The sequence below is a fragment of the Piliocolobus tephrosceles genome, chromosome 2 (genome assembly GCF_002776525.5).
Source record: "Piliocolobus tephrosceles isolate RC106 chromosome 2, ASM277652v3, whole genome shotgun sequence".
Lineage (NCBI taxonomy): Eukaryota > Metazoa > Chordata > Mammalia > Primates > Cercopithecidae > Piliocolobus > Piliocolobus tephrosceles.
In genome coordinates, this window is record NC_045435.1 from 164983277 (window position 1) to 165003913 (window position 20637).

The 20637-nt window shown below is 41.0% G+C and overlaps 1 protein-coding gene across 4 annotated transcripts in view; it reads right to left on the reverse strand.

Moving 5' to 3' along the window:
- Positions 1–16923, reverse strand: part of ATR (ATR serine/threonine kinase) — a 125186-nt gene extending 108263 nt beyond the window's left edge. For 3 of the 4 annotated variants that reach the window (XM_023215343.2, XM_023215339.2, XM_023215342.2), the window contains exons 1-4: positions 16728–16923; positions 6101–6192; positions 4383–4523; positions 538–1415 (exon numbers count right to left, since the gene is read on the reverse strand). In XM_023215343.2, the coding sequence (XP_023071111.2) occupies positions 538–1415; positions 4383–4523; positions 6101–6192; positions 16728–16786 (1170 nt within the window). In that variant the 5' untranslated portion in view covers positions 16787–16923. Of the gene's footprint in view, positions 1–537; positions 1416–4382; positions 4524–5101; positions 5199–6100; positions 6193–16727 lie in introns of all 4 variants that reach the window. The other variant, XM_023215341.2, reaches the window with a different exon arrangement.
- Between the last annotated feature and the right edge of the window lie 3714 nt (positions 16924–20637).

The window sequence follows — 20637 nt, forward strand, 5'->3', positions numbered from 1 at the left end:
AATGTTGTAAGGGAATTACCAACTTTTTTCATGTAACAAATCCAGCAGGATTAATAAATTAAAATATTTAATCAAGTTACTGCATCTCTGATGATTTTATTGTATTACCTGACTCCCACAGTCCAAACAGAAAAAAGCACATAATTTGGCATGATTAATCATTCATAGGTTTTCTAAGTGATTGATTATAACTTGTCAGACACAAAATCTATTTGAGTGATCAAAGCTTCTGCAATTAAGTTGATAACTGCCCCCTTTTAATTAATAATGCAACAAATACATTTACACATCACAGATTCTACTTAGAAACATTCTACTCCATTGGCAGTTCATTACCAACTTAAACAACAAATCCTTCTGAAATCAAAGTAAAAGTCCATAATAGTGAGCCAGACTACACTATGAAAATCATTATGCTCCAAATATAAATTACTATTAAAGATATTACATTTTCTTATTATTACATTTTGCACATATGTATACAATTAAATGATGAACAAAATACATACTTAACAAGTAACCTGAAAAATTACTTACCTCTGCATCTACCTGAATTCCAAGCACATCCAAAAGAGCTTTACAAATATTTCTCACATAGACCTTCCTGACTCGTAAAGCAGATTCATACCCAGCTGGCACAAATTTAAGAAAATACTGCAGTAAATGGCACAAAGCTGCTTTTAGCAAATCAGACTTAAGCCGCATGAGCACACCATCTTCAAACATGACACAGAGTTTTTCCAGCAGCATATTTAAATAGACAGGTTCAATATTTCTATAAGCTTCTGCTTCAAAGGGAAATAGTGTCTTTATCAGCTTTGATAATGGCTCTTCATAGAGTTTCAATTGGTCAGTATCCATTTCTACAAGGTGTTTTAATAATTCCAAAAATGAGCTGAAAAAAGTGCTAGCTGGTTGTGCTGGTAGTCCTCCAAGCTGAAAAAGTTCAGTTAAAAAGCTAATTGCTAGTGATTTAATTTTTGGACTACCATACTCTAGCAGTTCACAACCTATCTGCCAAAGTATGAGTTCTTGCCTTCTAAAAAACACAATTGCAATAATACGAGTAAGAACCGTTAATAAAGTGACTTCAATAAATTCTAAATTCTGCATACTCATCAACTGCAAAGGAGCTGATTGTAAATATCCCATGTGTTCATCTAATTGACTTAAAAATCGGCTAATGACCACTGGCCACTCCACAGCATGACCCATCACATTTCTTCTATGGAGGTAAACCAAGTCTTCAAAAAGTTGTAATAATTCTTTCGTGAGCACCCCAAAAATAGCAGGACTCTTGCTTTTAAAAAGAAATAATAATGAACAGATGACTTCACAGATTTTCTTATGTAACAAATGACAGGAGGGAGTTGCTGCAATCCGCAGAAGTCTTGTTATGATCCAATTACTGAATTCTTTGAAATAAACAAAAAAGATATTAAATAAACAAGTATATCTGAAGTGCTAATTCATTTGCTAAATCCTTGACGATTGACTTTTAAAGAATAAACTTCACTAACAAAAGAGTGTAAAACATTCCTTTCACAGTGGAAACATAATAGTTTAGAACACAGGCATACCCAGTTTTATTGTACATTGCAGATGCTGCATTTGTCACAAATTGAAGGTTGTGGTAACTCTGCATCAAGCAAGTGTATCAGTGCCATTTTTCCAACACCATATGGTCACTTCATGTCTCTGTATCCCATTTTGGTAATTCTCACAATATTTCAAACATTTTCATTATTATCATATCTGTTATGGTGATCTGTGATCAGTGATGTTTGATGTTACTATTTTAATTGTTTGGAGCTGTCATGAACCACATCAACATAACGTGGCAAACTTCATAGATAAATGTATGTGTTCTGACTGCCCCACCGACCAGCAGTTCCCCGTATCTCTCCCTCTCCTTGTGTCTCCCTATTCCCTGAGACACAGTACTGAAATTAGGTCAATTAATAACCCTTACAATGGCCTCTAAGTGTTCAAATGAAAGAAAGAGTCGCACATCTCTCACGTCAAATCAAAAGCTAGAAATGATTAAGCATGTTGAAAGCCAAGACAGGTTGAAAGCTGGGCCTCTTCCACCAAACAACCAACTTGTTAAAACAAAGAAAAAGTTTTTGGAAGAAATTAAAAGTGCTACTCCACCAAACACACCATTGATGAGAAAGTGAAACAGCCTTATTGCTGGTATGGAGAAAGTTTTCGTAGTCTAAATAGAAGATCAAATCATTAAAAGATGAGGAAATCTCCAGTAGGAAAAAAAGAAGATCAAACCAGCCACAACATTCCCTTAAGTCAAAGCCTAATCCGGAGAAAGGCCCTCAACACCAAGGCAAGACCCTCCACCAGCACAAATATTACAACTTGCTGAAGGATCATATAATCGTTAGCATTTTTTAGCAATAAAGTATTTTTAATTGTTTTTTAGACATAACGCTATTCCACACTTAATGTACAATGTAAACATAACTTATATGCACTGGAAAACCAAAAAATTCACGTGACTTACTTCATTGCAATATTCACTTGATTGTGGTGGCCTGGAACTGAACCGCAGTATTTCTGAGGTATGCCTGTACCAACTTTGGAGTCAGACAGACAAGGTCTTAGCTTTCCACTTACTAACTGTATAAACTTTTCATTTCACCAAACCTTTGTAATTTCATGTATGAAAGGAGAATAATGCTATCTATGTTATGGGTTACTGTGAGGACCAAATAAGACAATGTACATGAAATACTCAGCACAGTTCCAAAGTAAAATAAATGTCCAATAAAGGGTAGCTATTGTCATTCCTTCAATTAAAATTTGAGTGGTGACTCTGTCTCATGTACACAAGAATAAATCAGTCACAGTCCTGTCCTCATGAATCGCACAGTACAGTTTCAGCTTTTTGACTGCAACAAAGAAATCACATTTTATATCATGACCCAGTACATATACATGCATTTTATTTAAATATTTAAAATAAAAGGTTCATGAAATAGTACTTATTCTTATTACATACAAAGTACTCTAATATTTTCTTTTTTTTTTTTCTTGAGATAGGTTCTCACTCTGTCACCCAGGCTTGAGTGCAGTGGCACGGTTTTAGCTCACTGCAATCTCTGCCTCCCAGGCTAAAGCAATTTGTGTGCCTCAGCCTTCCAAGTAGCTGGTACCATAGGCATGTGCCAACATGTTCAGCTAATGTTTTTGTTTTGTTTTGGCTTGGTTTGGTTTTGGTAGAGACAGGGTTTTGCCATGTAGACTAGGCTAGTCTCGAACTCCCAAAGTGTTGAGATTACAGGCATAAGCCACCACGCCCAGCCTATGATATTTTCTAGTTTATTTCATCTTGTTTTAAATGCTGGTAATTGCCTAATGTCATAACCCACTAGTGGGCTATGACTTGTAGTTTAAAAACTACTGTAGGAAAGAATATAGACAAACCAATGATTAGAGTACAGTTTAAAAGCTTCTACGATAGATGAAATGCAGAACACTTAGTACTAAGAGAGAATAAAGGAGTAACCAAGCCAGTTCTAAGCAGTTAGAAGTAGTGCTCAGAAAAAAACTTCTTGGAGGACATGCTATCAAAGTTGAGTTAAAGTTCGAGCAAAAAATTTTTAAATACTTTATCCATTATACAAAAAAAAAATGTTTATTTTGCATCTCTTTATGAAGACACCAATGGAGGGACCAAAGTAGTAGGTGCAATAAGGAATAAGCCTAGAGAAAAGCTTCAATATACAGAAGAGCAGTCAGCAAACTTTTTGTAAAGGATCAGATAGTATTATTTTTGGCTTGAGTGCCCAAGGTGCCTCTGTAGTAGTCATAGACAATAAGTAAAAGAATGAGCATGGCTGTGTTCTAATAAAACTTCATTTACAAAACATGAAGCCAGGCACAGTAGCATGTGCCTATAATCCCAGGTATGCAGGAAGCTGAGGCAGAAGGATCCCTTGAGTCTAGCAGTTCAAGACCACCAGCCTGGGCAATATAGCGAGACCCTGTTCTTCAAAAAAAAAGGAAACAAAACAAAACACAAAAACTTAGGTCACAAAAAACAGGCAGCCACACTGTGGACTAAAGCTTGTCAATCTCTGATCTAGAAGAAAGAGATTACCAAAAACAGACAAAAGAAAACTATGCCAAAGTGTTCAATGGCAAATAAACAAATTTGATTATTTCTAAGTACCTAGTATACAATACTAAAAAGAAAACAATAAGGATATGTGAAGGAAAAATAACCATTACCATTTTGCTCCTTCAATTTATAGCGAAGCTGACCCAAAAAAGTATAATTCTGTACCTGTAATATTTCACAAGAGCAGTAAAAGGAGGATTTCATAAAACAGATGGCAAGTGAATGCATGAATAACAGCACTTACCAATACAACTGCCTTTGGCCTCATGGCTTCCATTCACATTTACAAACATAAGTGGGGAGGATTTCATGATATGCTGGATGAAATCAAGCAACATTACGGAGGTTGGCTGAGAGTCAGTTTTCTTTACAAGTTCTACAGCAACTAAAACAACAAGATTCATTTTAAAGAGTCATGACAAATTAAACAATGGTCCTTTTGTTAAGAAACCAAACTGTGGGCCAGGCAAGGTGCCTTACGCCTGCAATCCCTGTACTTTGGGAAGCTAAAGTGGGAGGATCACCTGACCCCAGGAACTCAAGACCAGTCTGGATAAGATGTCAAGATCCTATCTCTACAAAAAAAATTTTTCTTAAAATTAGCTGGGAGTGGTAGTGTGTACCTATAGTCCCAGCTACTCAGGGGGCTGAGGCAGGAGGATTCCCTTGAGCCCAGAAGTTCAAGGCGGTAGTGAGCTATGATCACACTATTGCACTCCAGCCTGGAACAAAGCAAGACTCTGTCTCTTTAAATTTAAAAAAAAAGGGTGGGGGGGATCAGACTTTGGCGACCAGAATTATATCCAGTGCAGCTAATTTTGGTATTTTTATTAGAGACAGGGTTTCGTCATGGTGGCCAGGCTGGTCTCAAACTCCTGACCTCGGGTGATCCACCCGTTTCGGTCTCCCATAGTGCTGGGATTACAGGCGTGAGCCACCGTGTCCAGCCAACGCTAGTCTTACCTAATTTTAAATGTTTAAAAATCACATGCATTCCTCCACCATACATCCATTTATCAAATATGTACTTCAGGAATAACATGCCAGGCAGTGCTAAAATCTAAGGATTAAAAACAAAAGTTCTCACAATCTGATGGAGAGTCAAACAAATAAACTAATAATTACAATACAATATGGTAACTGCACTAATCCAGAATAAGGAGAAACAGGTATCTGGGAAGACACTGTGAAGGAAATGATTCCTAGATGAGGAGTTGGTCAGAGAGGGGAAGGGCAAGTAGTCTAAACAGAGGGAATATGAATACGATACAAAAACACATCTTGCAAGTATTCAGCAGTCCTTTATTATTTTTCAGCAACCCATCATTTTTACTGGTTGAAAAAGAAAGGCTTAATGGCTAGTCTAAGTCATAAAATCTGTGCCAAATTTGGAATTCAAATTATAAACCCTGAGCCTAAGGCCATTTTATATTATCCCTTCCACGCAATTTCAACAGATATGACAAATGTGACACCATTTTGCCAGGTAGGTAATATTCTGTCTATCAGATTGGCATGAACAGGCAATAATTGATTCAGTAACTCACATAATCCTATAATCTCCTACAGGCACAGGCATGAACTTACTTAAAGAGTAACTTAATTAAAGAGGTTTTTTTGGGTGGCATTTGCTATTAGTCTACCACTGGCATAAGAGCTAACCAAAATAGGGTCCATGTGATTGGTACTGGCCAAATACTTTTACATATAATATCCAATATCAAAGAACTCATAGCAAGCAATAGAAAATCTAGATAACAAATAGGAAGAGAGAATTATTTTAAAAGCCTAAGTCAAATTTTGTAACAAGTAGTAAGCAATATTAACAAATAACTTGCTTGAAAATAGTAACTATCATAAATATATCTAAAACTACATGGAGAAAATGCTACTATAATGTATACATGGAAAAGAAAACAGTCCAATTTATAAAGTTTATACAAGAAATAATTGGTTTCTTACCAACATTTACATCTGTAAGTATCCGGTCAATGAATTGACATAGAATTTGTCTTGGCTTCTGTACAACTGCATTATATTCCTCTGGTGTGGCACTAAAATACAAATTAAAAGCTTTTAATTCTTAAAGTGACTCAGTTTCATTTGCAAAAAAAATTCTCTAAAGTACAACTTATCAAATGTGTTTAGCATGAATGTCGATATTCACAGTATTCTTCTGTTTAAAAATTGAAAAGAAAATCTGAATGTTACCAACTTACAAGAAAAAAAAATATATGCTAAGTAATAGTAAAGAGATCCAATCAGCAAAGCCTAGACTTGAAATATGGTGGCCACTAGCTACAAGTAACTACTAAGCACTTGAAATGCGATTAGTACAAATTGAAATGTGCTATTAATGGCAGTGGCAGTGGCAGCCCAGTTGGAGCGGCCACTGCCATGATGCCAGCTGCAATAAGGAAGGTGGGGCTGGGGCTGCTCGCTCCATGGAGCCAGTGGGCAGAAGCCCCGCCCCGTTCTGAGTTGCAAGAGAGGTGGAAGCCCCAACCCCCCTCCGAGCTGCAGGGTTGGGAGCCCAGCCATCCTGGGTGCAGATGCAGCCGTCCAACCATGGCTGCAAACCCAGGCATCCCTGCTCTCTCCAGGGCCGGGAAGGCCCCCTGCCCTCACAGACTTGGAAGTGACTGCTCCTGCCGCCTGGCCTCTCCCCGCTCCCGGCGCCCACACCAATTTCGGAGCAAAGTTGTGGCGGAGCCCAGGTGTTATCACGACCAGGCCGGGTGTGCAAGTGCTCAGGACGCCACTGACACAACAGCCCCCTGCTGCCTCAGCACCCTCTGGACTTCAGGCGCCTACGGGCAGGCCAAGCGGTGGGCTGAGGGCAGCTCAGTATGGGCCTGTAGGCGCCCCTCGGCACGAACAGCCTGGGTGTCGTGGGCGGCAGGTTGATGGCAGCAGGAAGTAGACAGGCTCCTGGGCAGAAAGGGGTGGGCCCCCAGTGAAGACCCACCGTTAAGCCAGGAACGGCTTGAAGCCTGGGGGCCTGGCTGTCGGTCACATGGACCACAGTGAGAACTTATGGTGCTTTTTCCAAGCCCACCCATGACTGCCCATGGACCAATCAGCACTCACTTCCTCCCTTCTGAAGCACATAAAAACTAAATTTTTGGTGGAACTCTAATACCCTTTTCCACAGTGGCTGTACCATTGTACACTCCCACCTGCACTGCACAAGGGTTCCAATTTCTCCACATCCTCACCAACACACGTTATTTTCTGGGTGGTTTTTAAACTTTTATTTCCCCTTTTGACGACAGGGTCTAACTCTGTTGCCCAGGTTACAGTGCAGTGGTGTAACCATAACTCACTGCAGCCTCAACCTCCCGGCCTCAAGAGATCCTCCCATCTCAGCCACCTGAGTAGCTGGGACCACAGGTGCATGTCACCACACCCAGCTAATTTTTTGTATTTTTTGTACAGACGGGGTTTCACCACTTTGCCCAGGCTGGTCTCAATCTCCTTGGCTCAAGCGATCTGCCTGCCTTGACCTCCCAAAGTGCTGGAAACCACTATGCCTCCCAAAGTGCATGAGTCACCATGCCCAACTGTGTTTTCTTGTGGGTTTTGTTTGTTTTTTTGTTTGTTTGTTTTGAGATGAAGTCTTGCTCTGTCACCAAGCTGGAGTGCGGTGGTGTGATCTCAGCTCACTGCAACCTCCATCTCCCGGGTTCAAGCAATTCTCCTGGCTCAGCCTCTCAAGTAGTTGGTACTACAGGCACGCACCACCATGCCTGGCTAATTTTTTGTATTTTAGTAGATATGGGGTTTTACCATGTTGGCCAGGATGATCTCATCTCAATCTCCTGACCTCGTGATCTGTCCGCCTCAGCCTCCCAAAGTGCCGGGATTACAGGTGTGAGCCAATGAGCCTGGCCCCAACTGTTTTTTTATTAATAGCTATCATAATTGGTGTGAAACAGTATCTTGTGGTTTTGATTTGCATCTCCCTAATGATTAGTAATTGTGAGCATCTTCTCATGTGCTTATTTGTCCATTTGTATATCATCTTTGGAGAAATGTCTATTCAAGTTCTTTTTCTATTTTTCATCAGGTTATATTTGTTGTTGAGCTGTAGGAGTTCTTAATATATTCTAGATATTAAACTCCTTATCAGACATATGATTTGCAAATATTTTCTCCAATTCCATGGGTTGCCTTTTCACTCTATTGATATTGCCCTTTGATGCACAAAGTTTTTAATTTTGATGAATTTATCTCTTTTTTTATTTTGCTGCCTGTCCTTTGTGTCATCAAAGAAATCACTGCCAAATCCAATGTCATAATGCTTTCCCTCTATGTTTCCTTCTTTTTTTTTTCTCTTTTGAGACAGAGTTTTGCTCTTGTTGCCCAGGCTGGAGTGCAATGGCACGATCTCGGCTCAATGCAACCTCCACCTCCTGGGTTCAAGCAATTCTCCTGCCTCATCCTCCTGAGTAGCTAGGATTATAAGCATGTGCTACCACGTCTGGCTAATTTTGTATATTTTTAGTAGAGATGGGGATTCTCCATGTTGGTTAGGCTGGTCTGGAACTTATGACCTCAGGTTATCCACCCGTTTCGGCCTCCCAAAGTGCTGGGATTACAGGTGTGAGCCACCACACCCGGCCCCCTCTATGTTCCCTTCTAAGCGTTTCACAGTTTTATTTCTTATGTTTAGGTATTTGATCCATTTTGAGTTCACTTTTGTATGTCTTTTGGACTTTTAAAGTTTTCCTGTAGAGGTAAAGACAGGAGCCAGATTGCAAGGAGCTGAAAAGCTAATGAAATGTGACTACTGAGAATAGCCGGTTCTTTCCAAAGCTTGATCATGAAATGAAGAGAAGCAGAGTTGGTGATAACTAAAGAACTGTATGAGATCAAGAGGGCTTTGTTTTGTTTCTCCCTTAGAGCAACCGATTCTTGAGATTTGACTCCTCTTATTGGAACCAGATACAAGTAAAAAGATAATTCTTGGACAGGAGGGTAACTCTTTCATAAACATAGAAAGAAAGGATGGGTACAGATGCAAATAATTTAATAAATTCAAAAGGCAAGTAAAACAAGATCCTCTGCTTCAAAGAACTCAGAATAGTCGCTGGTGAGAGGAGAGGAATGCACTTAAATAATCAAAAGCGGCCGGGCATGGTGGCTCACGCCTGTAATGCCAGCACTTTGGGAGGCTGAGGCAAGCGGATCATGAGGTCAGCAGATCTAAACCATCCCAGCCAACATGGTGAAACCCTATCTTTACTAAAAACACAAAAATTAGCTGGGTGTGGTAGCGTGCACCTGTAGTCCCAGCTGCTCGGGGGCTAAGGCAGGAGAATCGCTTGAATTCGGGAGGTGGAGGTTGCAGTGAGCTGAGATCACCCCACTGCACTCCAGCCTGGGCGACAGAGCGAGACTCAGTCTCAAAAAAATAAATAAATAATCAAAAGCAAGTATCATATACACCCAAAGCAGGGAATGATTAACTCTACCTAGAGGATTCACAGAAGGTTGTATGTGAGTGATTAGCAAAGTCCATCACTTCTGACAAAACAACTTAGGGTACAGTTAAGACAGTTACTTATAAATAATAGTATATATTTCATATATGTCACAATTTATTTCTATATAGCACTGTAAAATGTTCATACATTTTCCCCACTTATTATCTCAAATAGTGGTAAAAGAAAAAGTGATTTTTTTTTTCTTTTTCTGAGACAGAGTCTCGCTCTGTTGGCCAGGCTGGAGTGCAGTTAGTGGCACGATCTTGGCTCACTGCAACCTCCGACTGCCAGGCTCAAGCAATTCTCCTGCCTCAGCCTCCCAAGTAGCTGGGATTACAGGCGTGTGCCACCACACCCAGCTAATTTTTGTATTTTTAGTGGAGGCGGGGTTTCACCACGTTGGCCAGGCCGGCTCAAACTCCTGACCTAATCTGCCCGCCTCAGCCTCCCAAAGTGCTGGGATTACAGGCATGAACCACCGCACCTGGCCGTTTTTTTTTTTTTTTTTCTTTTGAGATGGTGTCTCACTCAGTCGCCCAGGCTGGAGCACACAGGCACGATCTCAGCTCACTGCAACCTCTGCCTTACAGGTTCAAGTGATTCTCCTGCCTCAGCCTCCCAAGTAGCTGGGACTACAAGCACGTGCCACCACGCCTGGCTAATTTTTTGTATTTTTAGTAGAGATGGGGTTTCACTGTGTTAGCAAGGATGGTTTCAATCTACTGACCTCATGATCCGTCCGCCTCAGCCTCCCAAAGTGCTGGGATTACAGGCGTGAGCCATCCTGATTTTTTTTTATTATTCAAACCACAAAGTCCAATCCTAATTGATTATATATAGGACCAATGGCATTTCCAGCTAATAAATGCCATAAAAGAACTGATCCTGGTCGGGCATGGTAGCTCATGCCTATAATCCCAGTGCTTTGGGAGTCCAAGGTGCGCAGACTGCTTGAGCTCAGGAGTTTGAGACCAGCCTGAGAAACATGGTGAAACCCTGTCTCTACAAAAGAAATAGAAAAATGAGCAGGTAGAGAGGCACACACCTGTAGTCCCAGCTACTCAGGAGGCTGAAGTGGGAGGATCACTTGAGCCTGGGAGGTGGAGGCTACAGTAAGCCGAGACTGTGTCACTGCACTCCAGCCTGGGTGACAGAGCCAGACCCCTGTCTCCAAAAAATAGAAGAAAAAAAAAAAGAACTCGTCCCTGGTCCTGGTATATAGTAGACATTTTAAAAAAAACAAAAACTGTTCAATGAATGAATGGTTTGTAAGGACCTTCTTGAATTTTGTGGTTTCTTCATTCCTAATGTATAGCCTTCTGGACCTGTGGAGTATTTACCTATTCTCTGCCACTAGACTATAAGCTCCTACAGGTGGCAGACTGTGCTTTATTTTTCTCTGTATCTTCTTAAGTGCCATTAGACCGTAAGCTCTTATAGGAGAGAAAATGCATTTTATTTCTTTTTGCCTCCGCTACATCACCTAGAACTTGCTTAACAGAAAAACTTACTGAAATTAACAAATGTTTTTAAGTAATACAAACTCTAGACACAAAGAATCAAAGGGCCAGGCGTCGTGGCTCATGCCTGTAATCACAGCATTTTGGGAGGCTGAGACTGACGGATCATGAGGTCAGGAGTTCCAGATCAGGCTGCCCAAGGTGGTGAAACCCTTTCTCTACTAAAAGATACAAAAATTAGCTGGGCATGGTGGCAGACGCCTGTAATCCTAGTTACACGGGAGGCTGTGGCACTGAGGCAGGAGAATCGCTGGGACCTGCAGGCAGAGGTTGCAGTGAGCCGAGATCGCACCACTGCACTCCAGCCTGGATGACAGAGTGAGACTTCATCCCCCCCCCCAAAAAAAAAAAAAAAAAAGTTTGTATATGCTACTAAATAAAGTCCTTAAAAAAAAAAAAAGAATCAAAGAACAAGTAGTTACATTTGCATATGAAAGCAAAACAACTTAGTGCTATATATCTTATTTAAATCAGCGCTGGCCAATAGAAATATAATGTAAGCCACAATTCTGTATTTTCTGGTAGCCACATTAAGAAAAGAGATAGGCCAAAAAAAAAAAAAAATTGATCCTAACAATGTATCTGAAATATTAGTTGAATGTGTAATCAATACACAAATTATTCATGAGATCTTTTACATTCTTTTTTCTGGTACTAAGTCTTTGAAAACCACTGTGTATCTTATATTTACAGCACATCTCAATTTAGACTGGCCACATGTGAGGTGGTCAATGGCTACCATAGTATAGGACATCACAAATTTAACAAAAAATTCAAAATCTGTAATTACGAGGTAACATGAATTGTTTTAGACAAAGTCAGGAGACACTGTGACAAGCCAAGGGTAATTTCACAAGTATCATTTAAAAATGTGAACAAAGAGGAACGTGGGAAGAGGAGCCAGGATTATGGGTAGTGGTCAGAGTTTCTTACAAAATTTCATTTTGTAAAGATTATGTACTCATGTATTATTTGTGTAATTTTTAAAAATGAGTTTTATAAAAAAAGTAGATTACCGTTCATTAGATATACTAACAGAAGAAAGAAACTTGGCTGGGCGTGGTGGCTTATGTCTGTAATCCCAGCACTCTGGGAGGCTGAGGTGGGTGGATTGCTTGAGCCCAAAAGTTTGAGATCAGCTTGGGCAACATGGTGATCAACCCCATCTACAAAAAATACAAAAATTAGCCAGACATGGTGGTGCACACCTGTAGTCCCAGCTACTTGGGAGGCTGAGGTGGGAGGATCGCTTGACCCCGGGAGGCAGAAGAAGTTGCAGTGAGGTGTGTTCACACTGTTGAACTCTAGTCTGAGCAACAAGTGAGCCAGTTTTAAAAAAAAAAGAAAAAAGAAAGAAAACTCACAGGAGTGAGCATTTCTTATTTTGTGACTTCTACCCTGGAACTGAGCTAAGAGGGTGTAACTTTTCAAAAGTATACTATAAAATTTGAGTATTAATGTAAGTATTATATAAAGCTTAAGCACCTCCTCTGAGGTAAGCATCAAATACCAGGATAACCAAGATAGAATGCACCTACCCTAAAATAATTTGCAGATTAAAGGACAAACAAGAGGTAATTATGTTTAAGAACTGATAGGCCCAAGAAAGAACACAAGAGAGACACTCAGTCCTGAGCAGGGCCCTATCAGTCATGGCTTCCTTAAGGAGGTGATACAAAACTGAATCCCTAAGGGACAAGGTAGGTAAAATAAGGGTAAGAGAGGGGGTAGTCCAAGCACTAGAAACTATAAGAGGCTCTATATGGCTAAAGCCTTTAGAGATGCAGCTGAAGAGGGAAGATAAGGTCAAATCTCAAAGGACTGGCTAAGGAGTTTGGATTTTACACTGAAGGCAATGTGTAAGCACTGAAGGACTTTAAGGGAATAAAAATTAAGCAAGTTTTAAAAAACATGAACTCAATTGTTATTTCCCTGTTTAAAAGATTCCAATGGTTTCCCATCACACAATAAAATCTCACTCCTTTTTCTGGCCTCTAAGGTGCTGAAGGATGTGGCCCTTGCCTACCCCTCCCTGTTTAACTCATACCACTCCCCTCTTTGCACCCTGTGCTCCAGCCTTCTTACTATTCTTTTAAAAGTAGGCTCATTCAGGCTCGGCACGGTGGCTTACGCCAGTAATTCCAGCACTTCCGGGAGGCTGAGGCGGGTGGATCACTTGAGGTCAGGGTTGGAGACAACCTGAGCAACATGGTAAAACCCCATCTTCACCAACAATACAAAAATTAGCTGGGTGGTGCAAGCCTGTAGTCCCAGCTACAGGAAAGGGAGGCTGAGACAGGAAAATCGCTTGAACCTGGGAGGCAGAGGTTGCAGTGAGCAGAGATCACGCCACTGGAGAGGGCAAGACTCTGTCTAAAAAAAAAAAAAAAAAAAAGCAGGCTCATTCCCACTTACCGGCCTTTGTACTTCCTATTTAATCTCAGATTCACATGACTAGCTTCTTTACATCATCCAAATCTCTAGTGGCTAATGCTGCTGCTCCTCAGAAGCTCATCCATATCCCACTGTTCCATGTAACATTTTAATAGCAACTGTCACATTTGAAAATGTCTTACAACTGCAAAGCAATCTAAAGTAGGAAAATCAGAGAAGGTGATTCTGAATGACATCTAAATGAAACCATCCAGTGTTCAGATAGAAGGAACAGCAAACGATTAAAAGCAGGAACAGCCTTGGTGTCCTGGAGAAACAAGGTCAGTATCACTAAAGTAAGCAAGAGAGGGATAGAAGGTGATGAGGTCAGAGGCAGGCTAAGACAGATTATGTAGGACCTTAGAGGCCTTGGTAAGGAGTTTGGATTTGATACTGATTTTAAATGTGCTGGAAAGTTAAAGGACGGTTTTGTGCAGGAGAAACTTACAATATGACTAATAGATGAAAAATCACTTTACTGAGTGGAAAATCTATTGTAAGTAGGTAACAGTAGAAATGGAGAGATCAACTAAGTTTACTGTAATAGTTTAGGTAAGAAATTCTGGTGGTAGCAGTGGAGACAGTGAAAAGTGTTAGATTCTAGATGTATCTTAAACATATGGTTGTCAGAACTAACTTATGGATTATTAAGGGACAAGGGAAAAAAACCAAGGATGACTCCTAGGCTTTTGGTGGGTATATTTACAATAACATGGGAGAAGGAACAAATTCAAGGGCAGTAAATCAGGTGTTCTGCTTTGGATATGTTAATTTTCACTTCCCAGTGTGGATGTTGAATAAGCGACCTAATATATATCTCTGATCTAGAAATATAAATTTGGGAGTTATCAGCATATGGATGACATTTAAAGTCATGAGATTAGGTAAGATTACTTGGGAAGAGAGCACAGATTAAAAGAGGGCCAAGGACATAGTCTGCAAGTACATGGGAGACCAGTCAAGAATGACTTCTAGATTTCTGTTTTGGAGAAATAAGTGAACATGGTGCCATTTACTGAGATAGCTCTACTTCAATGAATAAGAGAAAAAAAATTTTTTTTTTTAATTTAAAAAAAGAAAGCTTATGAAGGTTAGGACATGTGGAGAATTTGTATTGGATATGCTGAATCTTAACTACACATAGGACACTCAGTGAAACTGCCAGTATACAGTAAATATACAATTCTATAGGAGACATGATTTGGAAAAACATATTAGGAGTCATCAAATAGCAGATTATGGTTGAAGGCAGGAGAGTGGAAAGGTCATTTGGCAAGACTATGCAGAGCAGAGTGCTAACAGCAAAAAAACAATAGGACAAAATTTATCTGAGGGACTGAGAAAGAGCAACCCATAAATTAGAACATCAGTATCTCATTTTTTTTCAGTAGTCTAATTGCCATAGTCAATTAAAGGGAAACATTTTGGAAGAAAAGGCCTTGATAGCTTGAATCTGAAACCTAGCTCTGGTATCTGCTAGCTGTACCTTTGGTTCTTCAACTTCTCTGACCCTTTTTCTTAAACAGTGGTAACACTTGTTCCATTCTATGTCATGGACATACTATGAAAATGGATCAGCTTTTTTGATTCAAGTAGTTTTAATGAAAAAGCCATGACAATTAAAAACTATTAGACAACTCTCTATGGGTCAGTTGTTCCATTCTTTCTCTTGGAATAGCTACAAATAAATGAAAGGTAACATAAGCTCTACTGATGAACAGACTATGTATAATCCAAGAACCAATTATTTTTATTAACAGGACTCACGGAGGAAGACGCAAGAGGGAAGAGAAGTATTAACCAGCTAATTGTACTTTAAAGCAAAGTGAGAAAAGCATACTGAGCTTCACAGTGAGCCTGAAAGATTAAATTTGTAAACCACCTTCCTACAATGATCACTTTTCTTCATCTTCTTTTAGAGATGTAGAAGTTATTTTGTAAACTAAACACAAAGTATATTTGCCGCAGATAAAAAGTGGAAAAAATTCATACACTCAAAAATAGTGATGCAGTTAGGACAAGAATGATCCCTTCATTTATCCTCTTATTCATATATTGAAACTAGATTATTTGGATGGCCAACCAGTGGAAATGAACACAACTGCGCTGCAAAAAGAAAGAGAAGTAGCTATCTCATTGGCTTAATGTCAGCTTTGACTTTGTGTGGAAAGTTTTCAAACAGTTTAAGAAACTGGGAAGCAGTTATTCCAACTGATAATTTAACTGCGGTAGCACCACGAGCTCATTTATTTCTTGTTCACAGGTTAGACTTAAAACAAAACAAGCCCTACCGAGTCTTTAGGCCTGGTTCAGGGAAGCCTGCCTGTGTACTGAAGGGGTGTGGCAGCCATCAACACCTCTCCCTCCTTCTTTTGGTAAGATACTGGTTTTCACGAGGTTTACAGACAACAAGCATTTGCAAATGAAATATTAAATTGTCTCCAAATTTTGGCAACACTCTGTGCACGCTGAGATTTTGTGGACCCTGAGGTCTATCTCTCCAATTTCTGACTAAAATAACGGATTGGGAACTGGACGATCAATACGAAGGAGGTCACATCTTCAGTACGTACTACGACTTCAATTCAAAGAAAAAAATTGCCTGTTCCAGCAAGTGATGTCACTTGCAGAAAATAAGAAGCGGTGATTTTCTTCCAAGGGCAGTTTGGGGACAAAATGTAAGGCTAAAAACCAATTCCTCCACGAGTGATCACGAAGAACAGAAATTGATGGGTCAAGTCCCTCGTCTAAGGAAAAAGATTTTCGAGAAGGAAATGAGTGTAGAAAAGTGACCAGAAAGCGATTATCAGGCACTCTTCCCTCCAGCTGCAGGAAGCAAACTCTCGGGTCGGGGCTAATTCTTGGGTCGGGTCTAACACCCGCGGGCTGCTGTGGTAAACCAGGGCCAGCAGACGCCTCTCTCCCCCACGGACCGGCTTCCCGCAGGGTTGTGGCGACCGCCGCATGTCCTATCAACGGGCACTCTGAGGGAGAAGCGCCCAAATCAGCCACGGAGCATCTCCACAAGGGCCGCAGCGGGGACTTAGGGGATGCCAGCCATGGCGCGGCAGGGGAGGGGAGAGCATGTGAAACCCCAGCCGGGACCGGCGGAGGAGGATGCAGGACCCAGGCTGGGCCTACCCCTACCTGCCCAGCTCCCGCAAGGCGGGGATCATGGAAGCCAGCTCCACACCATGTTCCCCCATGTTGGGGCTGCGCGGCACTCGTCAACCACGCCGACTCGGGTTCCCGGTATCTCCAAAGCGACCGCTGCCGGAAGAGCGCGGCGCCCGACGGAGCCTTGCGGAAGCCAAAACTCCTCCCGGAAGCCGCTACTGGCCCCGTTTGCCCGGCCCTGAATATTTTCTGCCTAGGACCCGGGGGAAGCCGGGAAGCCGTTAGCGGGCGGGGCAAGCGGGCTGGCGCGCGTCGGTCGAATTTCCCGGGTGGCGTCAGCTTTAGGTCTCAGCACCGAGCGAACAATGTTCGTGAAGCTTTCGTTTTGAGTGGCCAGACTCTACTGTTCTCAAGCCTGGGAGGCACAGCGAAGCAACACCTCCGGGTCGGGGGAGGATAGGGCTTGAGGACCGCCAGCCCAGACTCTCGCTTCACAAATGTGAGAAAGATGACAGCGAGTAAAGGCCAAGAGTAGACTCCAGGTTTCCCCAGAGTAACGCTCTCACATTTTAAAAGTTCCTCACTTTCCCACCGCTCTTGTCCCTCTTTCTGAGAGATACAGGCCAAAAGGTGGACTCTCCCTGTTTTTTTTTCCTTTTAAGCATTTTTTTCCAACTTGAAGTCACTCTTAGGTTTCCTTGAGGACCCTACCAACCTTTAATATTTAAAAATGGGGTTGGTTTATATTTGTGTCTCATCAAATCAGCAGCAGTACTATGTGTGGAAATGCCACCATTACGGGCATCCACAACCTGTGATTTAATTTTTAAAGTAAAGCAATGGATTTTGGCAATACACATTTTCTAGCTCAACTCAATTTATTGGAAAGATGATCACTATAAGAGATTGTTGACATGTCGAATTTAGGTAGTTAATCACTCAAAGTCATGCAGTATGTTTACATTTGTTCTTTGGTACATGAGTATAGTTAACTGATACAGTATCTTTTTAAAAAGTGATGTAATGACAGCCAAATATGCTCTTGCCTCAGGAACTTTCCATTTGCTGTACTCTGCCTTGAACGCCATTCTGTCATTGCCCCTTTTCCTTCAGGTGTTTGCCAAAATAACACCAAAGAGCTTCATATAGACTAACACATATACACACTCTCTCGCGCCCTCTTTTTTTAATTAGAGACATTGTCTTACTCTGTTGTCCAGGTTCTAGTGCAATGAATGTTGCAATCATAGCGCACTGCAGCCTAAACCTCCCAGGCTCAAGCGATTCTCTCACTTCAGCCTGGGCTCAATTGATCCTCCTGCCTCAGCCTCCTGAGTAGCTGGGACTACAAACATGCCACCACGCCTGGCTAATTATTTTTTGTAGAAACAAGGTCTTGCTATGTTGCCCAGGCTGGTCTCAAACTCTTGGCCTCATGGGATTCTCCCACCTTGGCCTCCCAAAGTACTAGGATTAGAGGTGAGAGCCACCACACTCTGACATACTATGTTATTGTTTCTCTTCAGTTACAATGTAAGCTCCTGGAGAGCAAGGTCTTGTCTATTTTGTTACCTATCAGATACCCAGGACCTAAAACAGTGTCTGGCACATAGGTGGTATTCAGTAAACATTTGTTGAATGAATCACTGAATGTTTTAGTAGAAAGGACATGGGATTGGGAGTTACAGTCCCTACACAAGTTCTCATTCCATCTGCTAGAAACTGTATGACCTCAGTAAAGTTACTTAATCTCTTAGTACTTCCATTTTTTCATCTGTAAAATGGGATTAATAATGTCTACCTCACAAGACTACAGCAAAGATTAAATAAGAGGTGGTAAAGTCATAAAGTGGTATATAATTTCTTAGTTAAAATGAATGAATTATACTACATTTGCCAACGATGAATCCTGAAAACTATGTTGATTGAAAAAGCAAATTCAAAGGTATACAAAACAGTGTCATATCATTTATATATAATCTTAAAACCACAATACAATGCTTTGTGTTTGTTATGTATACAAATATGTATGACAAAAGTATGAAAACATGGTTGACAAAGATAGATATCAACTTCAGGATAGTTGCACCTGTGGAAGGGAGAGAAGGGAATGAAATGATGAAGCTTCAACATATCACTAAGGGTTTTCTTTTGGTAGAATTTAAATTAATTATTATTGAATCAAAATTTAATATTATATTTGGGTGGATGTTATATTACTATTTGCATCTGCATAGCTAGGATATTCCAACATGTATTAAAAAAAATAGCTCCTTCCTGTCTTGCAAGATGGTGGGGGAAAAAGTTGAGAAGCTAGATACCAAGGAGAAGAAACCTGAAGCCAAGAAGGCTGATAGTAGTGGCAAGGTTAAAAAGGGTAACCTCAACTGGGTGCGGTGGCTCACACCTGTAATCCCAGCACTTTGGGAGGCTGAGGCAGGCAGATCACCTGAGGTCAGGAATTCGAGATCAGCCTGGCTAACATGGTGAAACCTCGTTTCTACCAAAAATATAAAAAATTAGTTGGGTGTGATGGTGGGCACCTGTAATCACAGCTATTCGGAAGGCTGAGGCAGGAGAATCACTTGAACCCAGAGGCGGAGGTTGCAGTGAGCTGAGATTGCACCATTGCACTCCAGCTTGGGCAACAAGAGCGAAACTCCGTCTCAAAAAAAAAAAAAAAAAGATAACCTTAAGGCTAAAAAACCAAAGAAAGGGAAGCCCCACTGCAGCCGAAATCCTGTTCTCATCAAAGGAATTGGCAGATATTCCCAGTCTGCTATGTCAAAAAGTCCAGGTACGAGAGGAAGTACTCAGCTACTAAATCCAGAATTGAAAAGAAAAAGAAGAAAGTCCAGAATTGAAAAAGAAAAAGTTTCTTGCCATTGCTACAAACCCAGTTGGTGGCAACAAGAATGGTGATACTTTTTGCGAAGTAAACTTCAGAAAACGCCTAGATCCTTCCAAAGATGTACCTCGAAAGCTGCTGTTGAACCACAGGAAAAACAAACAGAAACACCTCAACACAGAGAAAACTGCAAACTAGCTTCTCTCCTGGGATCATTCTGCTCATGCTCACTGGGCACCACAGAGGCAAGAGGCTGGTTTTACTGGAGAAGCTGAGGAGTGGCTTATTAATGGTGACTGGACCTCTGGTCCTTATTCAGGTTCTGTGGAGAATACACCAGAGGTCATCACAAAATTGAAATCAGCAATGTGAAAATTCCAAAACATCTTACCAATGCTTGCTTCAAGAAGATGGTGCTACGGAAGCCCAAATACAGACAAAGTGACATCGTCAACACAGAAAGAGAGTAATAGAAGATTACGGAGCAATGGAAGGTTGATCAGAAAGCTGTGGACTCGTGGCCAGGCATGCTAGCTCACACCTGTTACCACAGCACTTTGGGAGGCTGAGGCAGGTGGATCACTTGAGGTCAGGAGTTCAAGACCAGCCTGCCAACATGGTGAAACCCCATCTCTACTAAAAATATAAAAATTAGCCTGGCGTGGTGGCGGGCACCTGTAATCCCAGCTGCTGAGGAGGCTGAGGCAGGAGAACCACTTGATCCTGGGAAGCAGAGTTTGCAGTAAGTGGAGATTGCACCACTGCACTCCAGCCTGGGTGACAGAGCAAGACTCCGTTCCCCCCCCCAAAAAAAAAAAAAAAATTAGAAAGCTGTGGACTCGTAAATGTTACCAAAAATCAAAGCTATTCCTCAGCTCCAGGGCTACTTGCAATCTGTGTTTGTCCTGATGAATGGAGTTTATCCTAGCAAATTGGTGTTCTAAATTTCTTACCAAGAACCTAATTAAATAACTGATGCATTTAAAAACTAAAATAAGTATACTTTTAAACTTAAATAGCACATCTGAAAAATAGTTTAAAAATATCAAATTTTAGCTATTTTTAGAACATATGAAGAAAGATTATAAAAAT